A 17,611-nucleotide genomic window follows, 5' to 3' on the forward strand; every position below is an offset into this window, starting at 1 on the left:
ACAGACAGCTAACTCTGGCAGGAGGTGCGCTGCCTTAATACAGGTACCAATCAGCCCACTGATGAGTGGATGGAGGATGGGCCGTGGGTAGAGTGGGAACCAATGCCTCAGACATAACCATAAACAAACCTGATACACCCATATCATATATGGAGATCCAGTTGTCCAGACCCACAGATCTGACCGATATGCCCATATATGGGCATGCCAATATAAGGCCATATACTGACATCAGGGAACTCCATATGTGGGCATAAAATGGACAAGGACTGACAGATACAGAGATCACCACTGTACAGTATGGGTACAAAAGGGACACAGATAGACGGGTACTCTGACAGCCCCCGGACAATATGACTCAGACATATCGGTCGGATCGGTGGTGCAATGTAGGTGTGACCCAAACCTCTAGTAGGACTACAATCACAAATAGAAAGGCTGAACAAGCACAAAACAAAACAGACAGGCACACTACAGGAAAGGCAGCAAATCGAAATCCTCATTTAGACCCTTGGGGGCCAATGTAAATCCAAAGGGCACCGTCTAGTGTAATAAAGTTGGCAAAAACGGCAGAGGTATAAAAACGGAATCATGTGGATCTCAGGATCCAATGGGAATGGCGTGGCTCCATTGTGGATCGTGGTCCTCATGTGGTCAGCTTGTGACGTAAGTCGTCTACCATATTATGACACGTGAATCATATCCTATCTAAACCCCGTCGATAGCTCGAGTTCTATATTTTGCAATTGTAATAATATATACTGAGAGCAAACAATTAAAGAGATGGAGGAAGTGCGGAAGGAAGAGAGTACAACGGATAACTCACAGGTGATCACTGCACTCGAGGAGGAGAACAAGGCCCTCAAGAAAGAGACCAAAGCCCTCAAAGAAGATAATACCTCCCTCAATAGCAAATGGTCACGAGAGATCACTGCCCTCAAGAACGAAAACACCACCCTCAAGCAAGAGAACACCACCCTCAAGGTAGACAACACCGCCCTCAAGGAAGAGAGCAAAACTCTCAAGGAAGAGCACACCGCCCTCAAGGAGCAGAACACTGCCCTCAAGGAAGACAACACCGCCCTCGTGGAAGAAGCCACTGCCATCGTGGAAGAGAACACCGCACTTGAGGAACATAACACCTCAGTCAAAGAAGAGAACACGGTTCTCAAGGAAGAGAACACAGATCTAAAGGAAGGCAACACAGCTCTAAAGGAAGAGAAGACAGCTCTAAAGGAAGAGAAGACAGCTCTAAAGGAAGAGAACACGTCTCTAAAGGAAGGCAACACAGCTCTAAAGGAAGAGAAGACAGCTCTAAAGGAAGGGAACACAACTCTAAAGGAAGAGAACACGTCTCTAAAGGAAGATAACACAGCTCTCAAGGAAGAGAACACCACGCTAAAGGAAGAGAGCACTGCTGTCAAGGAAGAGAACACAGCTCTAAAGGAAGAGAACACAGCTAACACAGCTCTCAAGGAAGAGAACACCACGCTAAAGGAAGAGAGCACTGCTGTCAAGGAAGAGAACACAGCTCTAAAGGAAGAGAACACAGCTAACACAGCTCTAAAGGAAGAGAACAAGGCTATAAAGGAAGAAAACGCCGCCCTCAAGGAAGAGAACAAATCCATCAAAGAAGAGAACATCGGCCTCAAAGAAGAGAACAAGGTCCCCAAGGAAGACAACACAGCCGTCAAGAAAGAGACCATCGCCCTCAAAGAAGACAATACAGCCCTCAAGGAAAATAACAAAACCCTCAACGAAGAGAACACAGCCCTCGAGAAAGAGCGCATCGCCCTCAAAGAAGAGAACAAAGCCCTCAAGAAAGAGAACACAGCCCTCAAGAAAGAGAGCATCGCCCTCAAAGAAGAGAATACAGCCCTCAAGGAAGAGGCCACACGCCTCAAGGAAGAGAGCACCGCCCTTGAAGAAGAGAGCACCGGCCTCGAGGATGAGAGTACCACCTTTGAGGAAGTGAACACGGCTCTCAAGGAAGAGAACAACGCCCTCGAGGAACAGAATACCACTCTCAGAGAAGAGAACGCCACTCTCAAAGAAGGGAACACCGCTCTCAAAGAAGGGAACACTGCTCTCAAGGAAGAAAACACCGCCATCCAGGAAGAGAACACTGCCCTCGAGGAAGAGAACACCGCCGTCTACGAAGAGTTCACTGCCATCAAGGGAAAGCTCACCACCTTCAAGGGAATGCTCACAGCCATCCAGGAAGAGAACAGCGCCCTCGAGGAGGAGAAACCAGCCTTCCAGGAGGGGAACAATGGCTTCGAGGAAGAGATCACTGCCATCCAGAAAGAGATCACTGACATCCAGAAAAAGATCGCCACCCACAAAAAGATTCTGCAAACCTGGCTGAGAACGATGAGAAACTGCAGCTACAACCACAACTACTACCACAACCAAGCCTCATTAACAAACAGAAAAGAAACCAGGAGAAACGGAGGAAGAAGAGAGAGGGACTAGTTGATGAAATGAAGGTCTTGACTATATTTAACCATGACGATATTTAACCATGATCCAACTGGGAAAACTTTTTTATAAGACCTTTTCCAAGAACCAGGCTTAGAAATGAGTCTCCAGACTGAGAACTAAACCTTCATGAGAACCTACTGCACCTCATCAATGGGGAACCAAGTCTCACAGCACACCTCTCTGTGATAAGAAAAGGTGCTAGCATGAGACAAGTGCTTCAAAACACAGCTGTATGTTAGGTAAGATCTTTTAGGCGATGATTTCGAATATAGAGCCTTCGGACACAGGACAGCCAGCATGTCTCGGTCAGCGTCACTATAGCCGACTAGAGCAGCTTTATCCTCGACTAGTCCTTTTTAAATTAGCTCCTACACCTTTGTATTAGTTATCTAATGGGCAATCTTTGGTTTCAATTCATTTTTCATAGATTTGTGAATCCCTCAGCACAGTGGCTGCTCACTGCTCCTAATGAGTACAGGATGGATACAATGCAGAGGACACATTTCACGTATGTGCAAATATACAGTGACAAATAATGAATTACATCTTACATACATGTTTTTTATCATAATATTAATTCCATTAATTTTATTCTGGTTAATTATATTTCATCATAAATAAGAGACAACACTTAATTTAGGCCAATTGTATATGTGTGGATATAAGGACAGTATGTGACCCTCTTTTGATGTGACATTAGTCACCCCTGACTCGTGTTTTATGTGTGAATATAAGGACAGTATGTGACTCTCTTTTTATGTGACATTAGTCACCCCTGACTCGTGTTTTATGTGTGAATATAAGGACAGTATGTGACTCTCTTTTTATGTGACATTAGTCACCCCTGACTCGACTATTAGTAATAAATGTGACATTGGTCTGTCTGTGCAGCACCATCAAGATGGAAGAGATATACATTGTTCATAATTCACAGTTTACTCAAATGTTCTATCACTAGACTAACGTTATGGTATATTCATTCTATGCTATTCAATTGTACTACTCTTTTAACCACTAAAGTGACATGTTCTATCTTCCTCAATTCATGTGTGGTTCCTCAGATAAACAAAAGATTATTATATCGTCTCTGTTCGGGTGGAAACCTCATGTCCAAAACGGTTACTTTTCAGGATTCAAATTCAAAAACATGCAGTAAAAGTAACAGATCGACAAGCTCGAAGCATACTTTTGACGCTTTTGTGTGACGCAGTAGTATGATCAAGTAGGCCGTTCATTTACGAAAAAAACACAAAAAGTTCAAATATGGAGATAGGAGGTTTCTGCCCGACAGCGACGATAATATCGCTTTATAGTGTAATAAACAAAATGTACAAAGCCAGAGATGAGTGTCAACATATCAGGTTGCCATGCCATCCTACTTCACATCATCCTGGCTCTTCTTACTTACAAGTCACCTCCTGAGTTCAACACAGTAATGTATGCCGATGACAAACCAGTGCTGAATCTATCATTGCTTTCAATCGTCCTCATAAATGCTTTATTCTTAGCAAAAGCTGCCCCCAAAGCAGCCTTCTTCCCATATTTATTAATTTTCGTAGTATGCAGTTTACCCTCCATGTGAAACAGATACTCTTAATTCAACATAAACAGTAGTATTGATTGTCACCAACTTGTTATAAGTGGTCATTCAATTGTTGGCGTTGTGGTGAATTAAAACGACAAAACTTATTGCAGTTCTGCAACAATGGCATCATAACATTAATCAATACAATAGATCGACCACCTGGGTTCTGTATGTTAGTAACAAATACTTCACAACAATAAAATGAAGACCTAGCATTATACAAAAACATCCCTTTCATTCACATATTTGCTGTTCACATTTATCATGAGACCAATTAGATTAACGGTAGCCTAATCATGAGTTTGTATTTATTTCATACTATAAAGGTGCCCGTTGGACACAGGCCTACTCTATGCAAATACGGAATGCATGCCCCACACTGTTATGCAATACCCGTTATACCCATTGTCAGAGTACCCGCTTTAACCGTCTGTCTGTGTCTCCCTGTGTCCCTTTAATGCCCCTTATATGGAGATCCCTGCCCACAGTCCCATCCATGGACTAGTTGTCTCCGCCAGGCCGAAAGGCATGGCGAGAGAGTATGTTTTTCCGTCCGTCCGTCCGTCCGTCCGTCCTGTCCGTGTGTTACCAGCTAATCTCCGGCACCGTTGGCCCGGTCGATGCGAAACTGTGCACACACACTCCCTGGATGCGAATTCAGAACCTCTGCCCCAAATTTTTCACATGGGCCTGTTATAGCGCTACCAGGAGGCCGATTTGTGCAAAACCCATTTTTGGATATTATTACTCCTACAGCTTTTATCCAAACATCACGCAAATCGGTACACAGTATCTCTATAGTCATGTGATCAAGACACATCTGTCCGATATTTCATATTCTATCCTGATTGGCTAAGGTTGGCCTCCAAAGTTTGCAGGATTGGTCCGTTTTGAACAAATTCTGCGAAAATTTGCACGCACATTCCCACTAGGCCGCGGAAGAAATGCCACCCTTTTCATATTACCCTGTTATAGCGCCACCAGCAGGTCTACTTTAGCAAATCACATTTTTGCAACAAAATGCCTCAAATCATGAATGCACACTCATTCCCACTAGGCCGAGGAAGAAATGCCACCCTTTTCACATTGGCCTATTATAGCGCCACCAGGAGGCCACAAGAACCTACCTGACCTGGCGGAGACCTGTGCTCCGAGGAGCACTTTTTCTAGTTTATCATGACTTCGCAGATTCAGGAGTCAGGACGGCATATTGCTAATGCAACTCAATGTAACGCCCCTCCATCAGTCTGCATCATCTCCAGGCTCAAACAGCTCCGATTTGTGTTTGAGACGCTGCAGCTGTCGTGCATGCAGGTTTCACATTGACTGGACTAAAGCTAGACTAATTCATTTGGGGGAGAATGGGTCTTCAACAAGTCTCTGTGCGGCAATTATTCCTAGAAAGTATTCCTCACTCGCAGACTCTCCACAGCGGTACGGGATAGGTGTCCAGAATCGCTCATCTGGCGGGCACACAGAAAGAAAGAAAGACAGACAGACAGATACAGAGATCTCCATATAGATACAGATTGGAAATTGTGTTGGATATGCTGTCTCCCAACTCGTACTGCTGATACTGTAAAACCAATAAAAAGAGTAAATAAAAAAATATTTTAAAAAAAATGTTTTTTTGTTGTTGCTTTCCCGTTAGAGATAGTAGAGTGTCGACTCTACAATGTAGAGAGAGACGGGAAACGGAGGGCGGGGTCCAGGTCCCTATGAAACTGGGTGGGATATATCCCCCTTGTCCCTCTTGCCATCTGCACCCAGGGCCCATTTTGCTGCTGAGGCCTCCTTCTCAATAGTATAGTACATCACTTCCCTTAGAAAAGACTTGCGGCCTCTGGCCCTCTCCTTCTCCCTGCAAAAGCACTGTCCCCCAAGGCCCACCCAGAAGCATCTGTGCATGGTGAAAGCAAGGACGGCTCAAATCTGGACTCCAGAGTGTGATGCTGTGTCCAGATTTGAGCCGTCCTAGAGGGCTGCTGCTCTGGATGAGAATACAGAGATGGAACGGCAATACCACCCCACAATAGAGCATAGCAGTGGCAGCCATGTTGCAGTACCACAGATAGAAAGCCCATTCATTTATCCCATAGAGATTTCCAAAAATATTTATATTCATTATTTTAAGCTTGCAAAAAAAAACAGTATTTATTATAGTATATAATTAAATATTCAAATATGTTTTGACACAGAATCAAATGTTTTATGGTCATGATTCACCAGGATCCTCGATGGCTTGGTTCCAGGCTTAAAATAATAAATATCAATATTTTTCAGAAATCTCTATGGGAAAACTGAACAGGCTTTCTATCGGTGGAACCACAAAATGTCTGTCACTGCTATGCCCTATTCGGCACTGGCATACTGTACTGTACAGTACCGTGTACTGTATGTCCATCGCCACAATACACATGATCAAAACAACCCCTAGGAGAATCAGTGGAAGAGAATGTTCTTGTACTTGGTGTTGGGAATCCGTTCTCGGCTCTTCAGCCTCCTCACTGCCTCTCTCATATGCTTGGGCTGAAGAGGAGGCGTCTCTCCCCACTTCTCACAAACATCCAGCGCCTCCTCCACAATTTCCCCAGCAAAGACTTTGGAAATACCCGACATGGCAATCACAACGTTCTGGGACACCGACGATCCCGTAATGGACTGGATCAGCCTCTTGATGGCTGCCTTGGGGAAGGCAGAACGTCTGTACATTTCATAGCGGTTCAGTTGCTCTTCAGAGAAGGACGACACCAACACCTGCATCTTCTGTATTTCATCCTCGTCCACCTTCTGGCGCCTTTCCTTCTTCTTTTCCGGCTCTACTTTGAGTCTTTTGGCAGCAGGCGGGCCTGAGGTCCCCTCCTCCTCATCTTCTGCAGCCTCTGAAGCAATTCTGTTGTCCTGTTTGGACTGAGCTGCAGAGGAGGCGTCTTTAGATTCATCACTGACACTGGCAGTCACATCGGGCTCGTCTTCAGTGGTTGCTTGTTTAAGCCGTTCCTCGCTGGTTGGAGATGTCATCTCAGGAATGATCCGTGCAGGGTCTGCCATTACAACTCAATCATAAGCAAATGCCTTGCTTGTGATTCAGCATTTCAGAACCCTTTCAGTTTGCATGCAGAGAGTGAGAGATCAGTGAGAGATCTTTTTGAACTACTGAGCAAGATTGATGCAATTGTCAGTATGATGTCAGAGGTATCAGCCCAAATATGGAGCCATATGTCATAGACATGTCATAGATGACTGATGTCATAGACGACTGCCGGAAAAGTCATTTCCCCCCCAAATAGTTTTCAGTTGAGAAATGAGAATCGATTGCGGAGACAAACATTGTGAATGTGAGGTCACTGAAGTCTGGCCATTTGAAGTGTTAAACACTGCTAAAACACTGCTGCCGACCAGTGATGCACTTGCACTACCCAGATCCGCTGTAATACCTGTGCGACCTTGCGTTCGGGAGGTAAGGGCAAAGAAATTACCAGAGTGGGGGACAAATTGCAATTTCATTCACTTCTGGTGGTCAGTTCGTCTTTACCGCTGGATTCCTTGTACCCAAAAATGGGTACAAGCCAAGGAATGACCAGTGTTGGTGCCAAGTTTGGTGCGGATCAGAGGTTATGACCGCGGTCCACAGTCCGCGGTCCACCCACCCTCTAGGATGTGTGGAAGAAAAATAAGAATAAATGTAAAGAAATGTTCCTATGCATGCTAAAATAGGGGCGCCGGGCATTAAGTCGTTCAAATGCCTTTTTAGGGTATAGAAATGAGTGTGCGCAAATTACTGATATACAGTAAATAATAAGAAGTCATAGTTGTAACCCTAACCCTATATTGCAATAATCTGTGGTTGTCACAAAATCCCAAGGCACACCCTAAACTTCAACTTTATTGTCACATCACACGGTCACAGGCCTATTGTAGGTGTAATAAAGTTGGTGAAATGTTGTAAAAGCTCCCAAAAGGGAAAAATCAGGTCAGAAGCGTCAAATATCCTAATATGAGTAAAGTTAATATACATAAGGTGCATGGTTAAACAAAAAAAGTGGTAATATGAGCAGGTATAGTAAATGATATAGGTGCATGGCCACTGAGAAGCATAATGCTGCCCTCCACAGGCAAGGGTTTATACAGTTTTATCCAAATTTTTAATACAGACCAGTTGAGTGAAGGTTAAGACTGCTCTCCCAATAGCTTGAAATTTCATCTCAGATGTATAAAAATAGACTGAAAAGATAAATCCATATTAGGCAGATCTGACAATTCCCTGAATAACTGCTGCCTCTAATGTTTGTAATGATTACATGAGAACAAAACATGTTGCAATGTCCCTAGATTTCCACACCGACACAGATGTCAGCTGTGCCCTGGCTGGCACACCGTTGGGAACCATTGGCTTAGCTTTAGTGTTTACAGGTTTTTGGAAAGAAATACCAGCCTGTCAACATTTTCTGGCCTGAGGGACAAGCGAAGGCAGGTCACCACACACTGCCCAAACCAGATGTATGGCCTATCCAGATTGGAATGCAATCAGATTGGTTTTCTAAAGATGTGTCTCAGGACACTCAAGCCACTCAAGTCAGATCTCAAATTGTCCAAAACAATCCATAACGATAACGTAAGCGACATACAAGAGTTATTATGCAAGGGTAACACTTTACTTAAAGGTCGGGTCTATAATGCATTATAATATAATATAATACACGTATAAGGCATTATATCATAAGTGCTGGTCATAATGCATTACAAGCTCAGTGGAACAGCATATTATTTATAAACCTTAATTATAAATTGTCTTTAGTTGTTATGCATACCTATAAACATTTATAAGTGTTATGAAGCATTATAAAATGTGATAATGCATTATAGACCCGACCTTTAAGTAAAGTGATACCTGGTAGTTATAATGTGCTGTTCCACTGAGTTTAAAATGCATTATGACCAGCACTTACACATTATATTATAAGTTATTATACTTCCTAAACCTTGTTATAAGTTATTATGCATAATAATAATTAAAAATACATTTTAAAAAGTGCATTATAAGGTATTATAAATGTGCCTATAACGCATTATAGACCCAACCTTAATATAATAAAGTCTTACCGAATGAGGTTGCATATATCACAGCCTCCTCTGTCACACCAGACATCAGCACTGTGGCTAGAGAGTGATATGACCTATCATTACCACCATCATAATCAACAATTGAGAACATTTTAAGAATTCAATCACTTTATTAAATTCACAAGATAGATAATGAACACCCCCCCCCCCCCCCCCCCACTTGAGCAGTTCAATGTCCAGAACCTGAGCCGTTCAGCTGGCTATTTCACACAATACAAATGAGTAGTAATGTATTAGTGTGTCTCCATTACAGTACACAAATGCATGTTAGCAAAGAAATTGCAGATCTAAAAGCTCGCAATGCGTTGTGAGCTTGTAGATCTGCTATTTTCACTATTCGTCAAAGTACATAGGGCTTAAGTGGTTTCATTTCCATTGCACAACACTGTCATAATACGGAGTATGAATTAGCTAAGACCTTAGGACGATTCTACAAATGTCTCCTAAATCTTAACAGTTTTCTGAAAAACCTATGTTGCTATATATCGTTGCTGTCGGGCAGAAACCTCTTATCACCATATTCTAACTTTGTGTTTTTCATGAATTAACGCCCTACTTGATCATACTACAGCGTCACACAAAAGCATCAAAAGTAGCAGATCTACAAGTCTTGAAACACAGCGCGAAGCGCCGCGTTTCAAGAAAAGTAACAGTTTTGGACATAGGTTTCCACAGAGGACAGAGACGATATATAGCTCAAATCTAAAATGACATTCTTCTAGAAGCAGCACAGACATTTCCATAAAGTAATATCCATCTAGCGGGTGCTTGCTTATGTACTGTACTGTAAACAGTGTCAAACCCCATCTCTCGCTCTCCGTCCTGAGAAAACCCAGAGAACTGTATATCCCAGTAGGCAATGTTTTTTTTGTGGTTCCACAGACAGAAAACCCATTCAGCCTATTCCCCCATACAGATTTCAGAAAATATTTATATTAATTATTTTAAGCCTGGAACCAAGCCATCCAGGCTTCTGGTGAATCATGATTTTTAAGAAATATATTTAATTATATTAGATATTAGTTACTTAATGTACCCTTTTTTAGGTTTTGACACAGAATCAAATGTTTAATGGTCATGATTCACCAGGAGCTTGGATAGCCTGGTTCCCGGCTTAAAATAATTTATATAAATATTTTCGGGAATCTCTATGGGAAACAATGTATATGCTTTCTATCTGTGGAACCACAAAAAGGCCACTGTTATGCTCTATTCACAGATAAAGATGGAGACAGCAGAGTGCAGTGTGGATTCCAGATGCCTGTGTGAATTGTGCTTTATCTGGGTCTAAAGTCTGAAACTGAAACCACTGACTCATTTAGCACAGCTGTCCACGGCCCATTCTGAGGTAAACCTGTTTGCTTCTGTTGTCATAAAGTCCAGGGATTTCTCCTTACAAGGTGTTTTTGGCAATGGCGTTGAGATTGCGGACCTTGCTCACATCTGCCACCTTCAGGCCATACTCGGGTGCAGAGAAAGAGGCTCCCATCGTCACGCAGGAGTTCCTGCAGTGCAGAGTGAAACATCGTTAAAACAGGTTCCATCAAAAGAGAAACATATTAAAGTAATAATCACCAAGGGGCCATGGTTTACAGCTAGGGTTCGGCCAGGATTGAACATGCATTCTGTTGATAGTTTGACCATTTCAAACACTCTAATCTTAAAATAACCAATAACCGAAAATAGGCTGTCTACAAGCTTAGAACACGTCGTAGAATGTTCTAAGCTTATAGATAGCCTATTTTTGGTGCATGGCATGCTTCCATAGAAGACATGCTGACTTCAATGGAATCCAAATGACTGAAATCAGTCATGGTGACTGAGAACTTTAATCCATACAGTCGCGTTAAGAGTTGCCACTGTGTCCGGTGTTATCGGTGGAAACCCACCTGAACTTCATGGAGGACTCCTTACTGGAGCGAGCGGAGCAGTGGAACTCCTGCACTCCTGATCCCTCTAGGATCCTTTGAAGGTTTCTCTCGGTGATGCCCCCTCCTACATTGACAAAACAGCATTAACCACTTGAGCCCTATTTTGAATTGTGAGCTTGTTAGATCACCAAAAAAATGTTGCCTGAAATGACACACCCAAAAATACTGTTGGTACTCAATGTTGAAAATAGTTAAATAAAACACAGAATAAGGTTCTGGCCAAGACTTTTGGCATTAGCGTATTTTATGCAGTATGTCACATCAATTCAGTTTTAAGCCATTAAAGCATCTGTACATTTTCTTTTTTCTCTCGTCTCCCGATGGAGAGAGGTAATTTGCAACGATGTCTGAACTACAATAAAGATGGTGGCACAACTCTTCCTGTCCAATCCTGTCTGCTTCAAATAACTTAATTGACATTGCTAACCAGTAGGTGTCCTACCCAGGGTCTAAAGGTCTCAATGGCAGAGACCACCTCCAACCACTGCAGATCTGCTAGTTATATTGTATAATAAACATACTCAGATTGGCTAAAATAACATTTTATTCATTCAAAAAAGTCATGGATTGAAGCTTCTTTTTCCTTTACTTTATTTTTATATATACATTCTCAATTATTTTAATTAAATGGATTGTAGCATTAAACATGTTTTGTTTATATCATTATTGCTATAGTAGTCAGTTAAGTGAGTCGAATGCCTCGACAACAACTTATAAAACATGATTAATTTAGCTTCATTAGCGTCCATATTCTGGGGCGAACATTCTGCAAATAGCCAATGTACCAGCTGAGCTCACAAACCGTGGTGTTACGATGCATTGTGAGCTTGCAGAGCAGCCGTTTTCGCTGAAGGGAGATGGTGTAGTAGAGAGAAAAAAGTAGCGGACCAGTACAGATGCTTGTCAATGGTGGTTAATTTATGACTAACCTGGCATGATGATAATTCTGCCTTTGGCCTGTAAAAAGCATTGAAGAGAGATTATTAGCAAATGAACAATTCAGCTACACAGTATACAGTAGATTCATGAGTTTCACTGTGTGCACTGTCCATGCACACAGTAAAACAGTGGTTCTCAAAGTGGGGTCCGGGGATCCCCAGGGTCCTTGGGGGGGGTTCCAGGAGGTCCCAAGCAAAAGTAGTTAATATAACATCACAATCATTTTAACCACTTTATCTTCTTATATGTTGGCTATTCAAAAACAGCAGATCTACAAGCTCACAGTGCGTCATTTTGTGCCGTGCTGCAAGCTTGTATATCTGCTATTTTTGAAGGGGGTTTGCGGCCAAATATATATCAATTTGGGGGTCCTTGGCTTGAAAACGTTTGAGAACCACCAGTAAAAGATGAAACAAACATTGGACATCTACCTGCTCCACTAGCCGTTTAATAGCAGGGAGTCCTTCCAACGCTGAGCTGTCACAGCCGCTTGTCAGCAGACGCTCGAACCCCAGCGATACCAGAGTCTCCAAGGCAATGGCTGGGTCGTGAGCCATGTCAAAAGCTGGAGCAGAACACAGTTCCAATGAATATAATCTTGTAAATGAAAAGAATCCGCACACAGCTCAGCTCCGACACACATTTTACTTAACACAAAGGTGTCAGTAAATGGCATCTCCTTTGTACATTAAGGGCCTATTTTCGCCAGTGCCTTACCCATTATCCCTACATTTCTTTGCCATTTTTTACTATTTTTAAAAACATTTTCAAATAGTTCAACTGGCCGATCTACAACAACACGTTGTGAGCTTGTAGATGGGCTATTTGAACTATTTGAAAATGTTTTTAAAAATAGTAAAACATGGCAAAGGCGAAAATAAGGGCCCATAGTGTTTTGTATTTGTTGATGACATGTATTATTGTGTTATTTTTGTATTGGTTGGTGAATTGAAAAGTCCCCAGGACTTTTTTGGGGTTATACTTTTAGCCTTAATGTCTGACTGTACCTCGTTCTGTTCACATTTCTGACTAATAAAGTATTCAATCAATCAAGTTAGGGTTAGACACTTAGTGTTAAGTTAAATATTTGTCACAGTAAAGCTGTGTGCAGATTCTTTTCATAGTTACTCATAGTGTCAGGCACTAGCGCCTAACTGGATGTGCGCTTTGATCAAATGAATAGGGGGATGTAGTTTGTTTTCCGGTTCAGGTTAAAAACTACAGAAGAAACGTGGGAGGCTACATAATATAAGGCCTTATAGTACATTGTGATATAAGCATCGCAGCTGCAGCTAATCAAATGAATAATGGGTGTGTTACATTTAGGTCAATGTGCTTTTTTTTATTGTACTGTTGACTACTGTCAATGCTTGCCCATTGGCACATGCATGGCTCTGCCTGGACACACCGAAACACACCCATTAATCATTATATTAGCTTGCAGTTGTGTTACTAGCCTACCATGTTTTACCCTTCTGTAGTTTTTAACCTATACAGGGAAAAAAGCTACAAAATCAGCATAAGGTTTCATGCCTCTTGAAGCAGCACTGACAGAGCTAGTTATCAAGTGATTAATTGAAATATTGTCAAAACATGTTCGTTCACACCGACTGCTGAGGTGAGACACTTTTTTCCTGCTGGCTATTCTTCCAGCATTTCACAACCACATTGTGTTTTTTATCAACATGAATCTTTTCAAAAGAATTATGAGAGTAAATACTTCAACTTAAATCTGTGTATTTCATCTAAAAACAAAACATGTTACTGTACCTCTGTGGAAGGTGACAGGCAGTGGGCGAGAAGCAGCTGGAGAGAGGTTGAAAATTAGACAATATACAGGACTTTAAATTGAGAGACTCCACTTCAATCACAATGGCCCAGTTTGATACAAAGGTATCCCTTGAGGCAAATACTTCAATTTATGTTAAGTATCCTTCAGGGTTCCCACTCTTTTCCAGGACAGTTTACGTGACCCACACCTACAATTATCTTGATGATGTGATTATTGTGTTGATGCTGTGGTGCATTGTACCATATACTACGTTGAATAATCGTTTGACATCACATTCTTTAATAAAATGTTAGCAACATATTTCAAAAAAGTTTAATATGTGCTAATAACAGCTTAACCAAACAAATCATTTTATGTTTGTTATAGTGTGCAGTGCACACCACCAAATGACAAATAAAGTAATCTTGAACCTACTAACTTTTTGAATGCTGGGTAAACATATTAACCACTTTTTATAGTAGCCTGGCATGGTCGCCAGACTATGGCAGATTCGTCTGGTTTCCAGGCTATTTGTATAGCGCACATTGTAGCATGCGTCGCATTATGAGCTTATAGATACTAGATAGATCAGATTTTTTTTGAATTTTTTGAATCAAAGTATGAATAGGGCAAGACAGAAGACAGTATTCACACACTCCTACCCAGTAACTCCATGCAGAGCTCTGCGTCGATGCGCCCGTCCTCTGTCAAGGCTCCCAGCACCAGTCCATCTGCTCCATGGCTCTTCATCAGCTCCATGTCTTTCCTCATCACCTCCACCTCCCGGTCCGAGTACAGGAAGTCCCCCCCGCGAGGACGGATCATCACGTACACTGGTATCTTCACATACTGCTTCACTACCTCCAGTAGACCTGCAGCAGAAAAAGAGTCTTGTCTTGATTGTGGTTCTCAACCTTTTCAGACCGCGACCACTCAAAATAATCATATGTGAACTGGGTGGGGACCCCCCCAAAAGAATCATATTTGAACTGGGGATCTCCCACTCAGAAAAGCACTTGGGATTGTAGGAGTTGAGGCATTACATTTAGTTTGACTCGGTTCCACAGATAAATATGGTGAAAATAGCTGTTGCGAAAATAGCGTTGCGAGGCTACGATTCCCCAATGAGGATTTCAACATAAAAAATAAAGCCAAAAACCAGCGTAACAGCACCCTCTACCGGCAGTGACGTCAGGACTTCAGTGCTCTATTTGAAAATAACAGATCTACAAGCTCACAACGTGTCGTTGTGAGCTTGTAAATCTGCTATTTTCAACTTGCGAAATTGGACATTCTGGTTAATGAATATATGGCTTATACTTTTGGTACTTCAACAAAATGTTGATGCCGAATTTAGTTACAAGTAAAAGTACATGAGTATTTCTACATTGTGGTATTGATACTTTTACTTATGAGTGCTTTTTCCACCACTGCATGAATCCACTCACCAATAGTAGGCGTAAGCCCTCCTTCTAGGAGGCTAGAACACAGCTCCAGCCGTCCAGCACCTGTGTTACAAAAGATAAGTACGTCAGCAGCATGACCTTTGAACACTAATGTTCTGTTTATTACCATTCCACCTGTAGCAGTGGCGCCGGCGCCTGTTTAATTAAAAGACACTGTGTCCCCCCATGATTCAGTCCAGTCAAAAAATAAATAAAAACTGTAATGAAAAAAAAAAGAAAAATTTAAAGAAAATAAATAATCAAAAAATAATGGGTCCCCCCACCTCGCGACTACCGCGAGGTGGGGGGACCCAGGTTGGGGGAGACTATATTATTGTATATTTAATTAAACCATTTGGTTACAGCTGACTTTTGGCATGAAGAAAAAAGAAAAAACCTCTGACATCTACACTTCATGGAGTACATCTTTTGTACCGAATTAACAGAAATAAAGTAACAAACCCCCCCAAAAAATGTACAAAACCACATTTTCATGTGCGCACACGGACCACATGCACATGCACGCGCACTGCACGCTCACTGCACGCTCACTGCACACGCGTGCATGCGTCACCCGATGTGTCCCCCCCCATGTCATTTTCCATTCCAGCGCCCCTGACCTGTAGGCTATATCGTTTTATAGTGGAATTCAAAAACCAACATTTTTTACAATTTTACCAATGTTACAATAACACAATTCAGTAACATTATGTTACTGAATTGTGTGATGCACCTTATTCTGTCAGATGCTGCATATGTTGTTGATATGTTAGGGCAGGGGTGGGCATAATATATTTCCAGATGGCCATACTGACTTCAATAAAGTGAGTGAGGGGACACACATTGCACAATTGAATTGAAACAAACACATAGTGCTGAATTGTGCTAAATTATGTTTTTTTCACAACAAAAATGTTCAGTTACAAAAAGTTTTTTTTACAGCTGTACTGTACTGTCACTTTGGTGTACTCTGAGGTTACACTGAAAAGATTACTTACGTACATAAAACAATCCACGTCAATGGCGTATCAACTTTTAAATGAACCTATAAATGTATACAGTATCTTATCATATCTGATATGCACCACTCCAGAGGTCACTGATAAAACACATTGCATTATGTTATAAATATGGACTCAAGGCTGACTGTTTCACTGTTACATTATGAACATAAAACATTTGAGTATATACGGATGGAATATGGAATGCAGGTATGTATGGTAAATATGAATTACTACTAATTGGAGCCGAGTTAAATCAATTTGTCTCAAAACCATATTGCAGCCTTTTAGAATGTCAATTTTTTGGGGGGGTAATATTGTTTTTCTTTGAGGACTTCAAGGGCCGGGATTGAGGTGGTCAAAGGGGGGTATTACTAGACAAACTAAATAATGATGTGTGTGTGTGTGTGTGTGTGTGTGTGTGTGTGTGTGTGTGTGTGTGTGTGTGTGTGTGTGTGTGTGTGTGTGTGTGTGTGTGTGTGTGTGTGTGTGTGTTTAGGAAACAGCCTTTTACCAACCTCCCCTCTCAGCATTGACTGCAGACTCCACAGAGTCAACACACACCTCCATCAAGTATCCCTCTGCCATCCTGAGAGAGAGAGAGAGAGAGAGAGAGAGAGAGAGAGAGAGAGAGAGAGAGAGAGAGAGAGAGAGAGAGAGAGAGAGAGAGAGAGACAGACAGACAGACAGACAGACAGACAGACAGACAGACAGACAGACAGACAGACAGACAGACAGACAGACAGAGAAATAGTTTTACAACTCTGTTTGACTGTGTTGTTAACAATAATAAACAATATTATTATTAGACCACCAGATATACTAATTTATACTGTCTTACCTTCCGCTGTCAGTGCCTGTGTTGATGACAGGTTATTTTGTTTATTCCATTGATGTGTTTTGGAGTGAAAAGCTGTTTGTTTTGGTGACCTGACGTTACTACTGTGACTCTAATGTTTTCCTTCCGCTGCAACGCTCCTTTTTAATCACCACATTAGGCGGAGCAGGGGTTTGGCTCAGAGCTCAGCAGGAGAGGTTTCTATTGGCTCAGAGCTCAAGAGGAGGGTTTGTATTGGCTGGAGTAGGCGGGCTCATCATCGCGCTCCCAGTCAGTGTTGCCATGTCTGCTTATTATAATCGGATTTGGGCTTGTTTTTCTGTAAAGTTGCTTGCGAATTATTGGTGGTTGCAAATTATTGGTGTAGTTACTTGGGCTTGCTTCCATTTTCTTTTATAATTAAGGACCATGCATTTGTTCAAATGGTTTCAAACGTAATGCCAAATATTTCCCCCAAGATTTATTTTGAGAATAGCAGATCTACAAGCTCACA

General features: G+C 41.8%; 2 protein-coding genes across 2 annotated transcripts; both read right to left on the reverse strand.

Annotated features, from left to right (window-relative positions):
- Positions 1 to 6,511: 6,511 nt before the first annotated feature.
- On the reverse strand, positions 6,512 to 7,120 carry LOC311058562 (transcription initiation factor TFIID subunit 11-like; the record flags this gene model as incomplete). The annotated part of the gene is made up of 1 exon (XM_084076025.1): positions 6,512 to 7,120. One exon carries the CDS (start codon positions 7,118 to 7,120, stop codon positions 6,512 to 6,514), a length of 609 nt encoding a protein of 202 aa, XP_083932151.1.
- A 2,232-nt stretch (positions 7,121 to 9,352) lies between these two features.
- cutc (cutC copper transporter homolog (E. coli)) lies at positions 9,353 to 17,261 on the reverse strand. Its single transcript, XM_084075714.1, has 9 exons — positions 17,122 to 17,261; positions 16,799 to 16,869; positions 15,283 to 15,342; positions 14,497 to 14,706; positions 13,834 to 13,869; positions 12,495 to 12,628; positions 12,054 to 12,081; positions 11,083 to 11,188; positions 9,353 to 10,698 (listed from the first exon to the last, which is right to left on the reverse strand). The coding sequence occupies exons 2-9, from the start codon at positions 16,866 to 16,868 to the stop codon at positions 10,587 to 10,589; spliced, it is 756 nt and encodes a 251-aa protein (XP_083931840.1). The 5' UTR covers position 16,869; positions 17,122 to 17,261; the 3' UTR covers positions 9,353 to 10,586.
- Positions 17,262 to 17,611: the final 350 nt, after the last annotated feature.

The sequence above is a fragment of the Gymnoscopelus microlampas genome (genome assembly GCF_963454915.1).
Source record: "Gymnoscopelus microlampas genome assembly, chromosome: 13".
Lineage (NCBI taxonomy): Eukaryota > Metazoa > Chordata > Actinopteri > Myctophiformes > Myctophidae > Gymnoscopelus > Gymnoscopelus microlampas.

Excerpts from the sequence above, each read along its gene's own strand:
- cutc (XM_084075714.1), bottom strand. The coding sequence starts at position 16,868 with ATGGCAGAGGGATACTTGATGGAGGTGTGTGTTGACTCTGTGGAGTCT. Across the intron at positions 14,707-15,282 it reads AGGGCTTACGCCTACTATTG|GTCTACTGGAGGTAGTGAAG; the intron begins GTGAGTGGATTC and ends TTTCTGCTGCAG. Across the intron at positions 12,082-12,494 it reads TTAAACGGCTAGTGGAGCAG|GCCAAAGGCAGAATTATCAT; the intron begins GTAGATGTCCAA and ends TGCTTTTTACAG.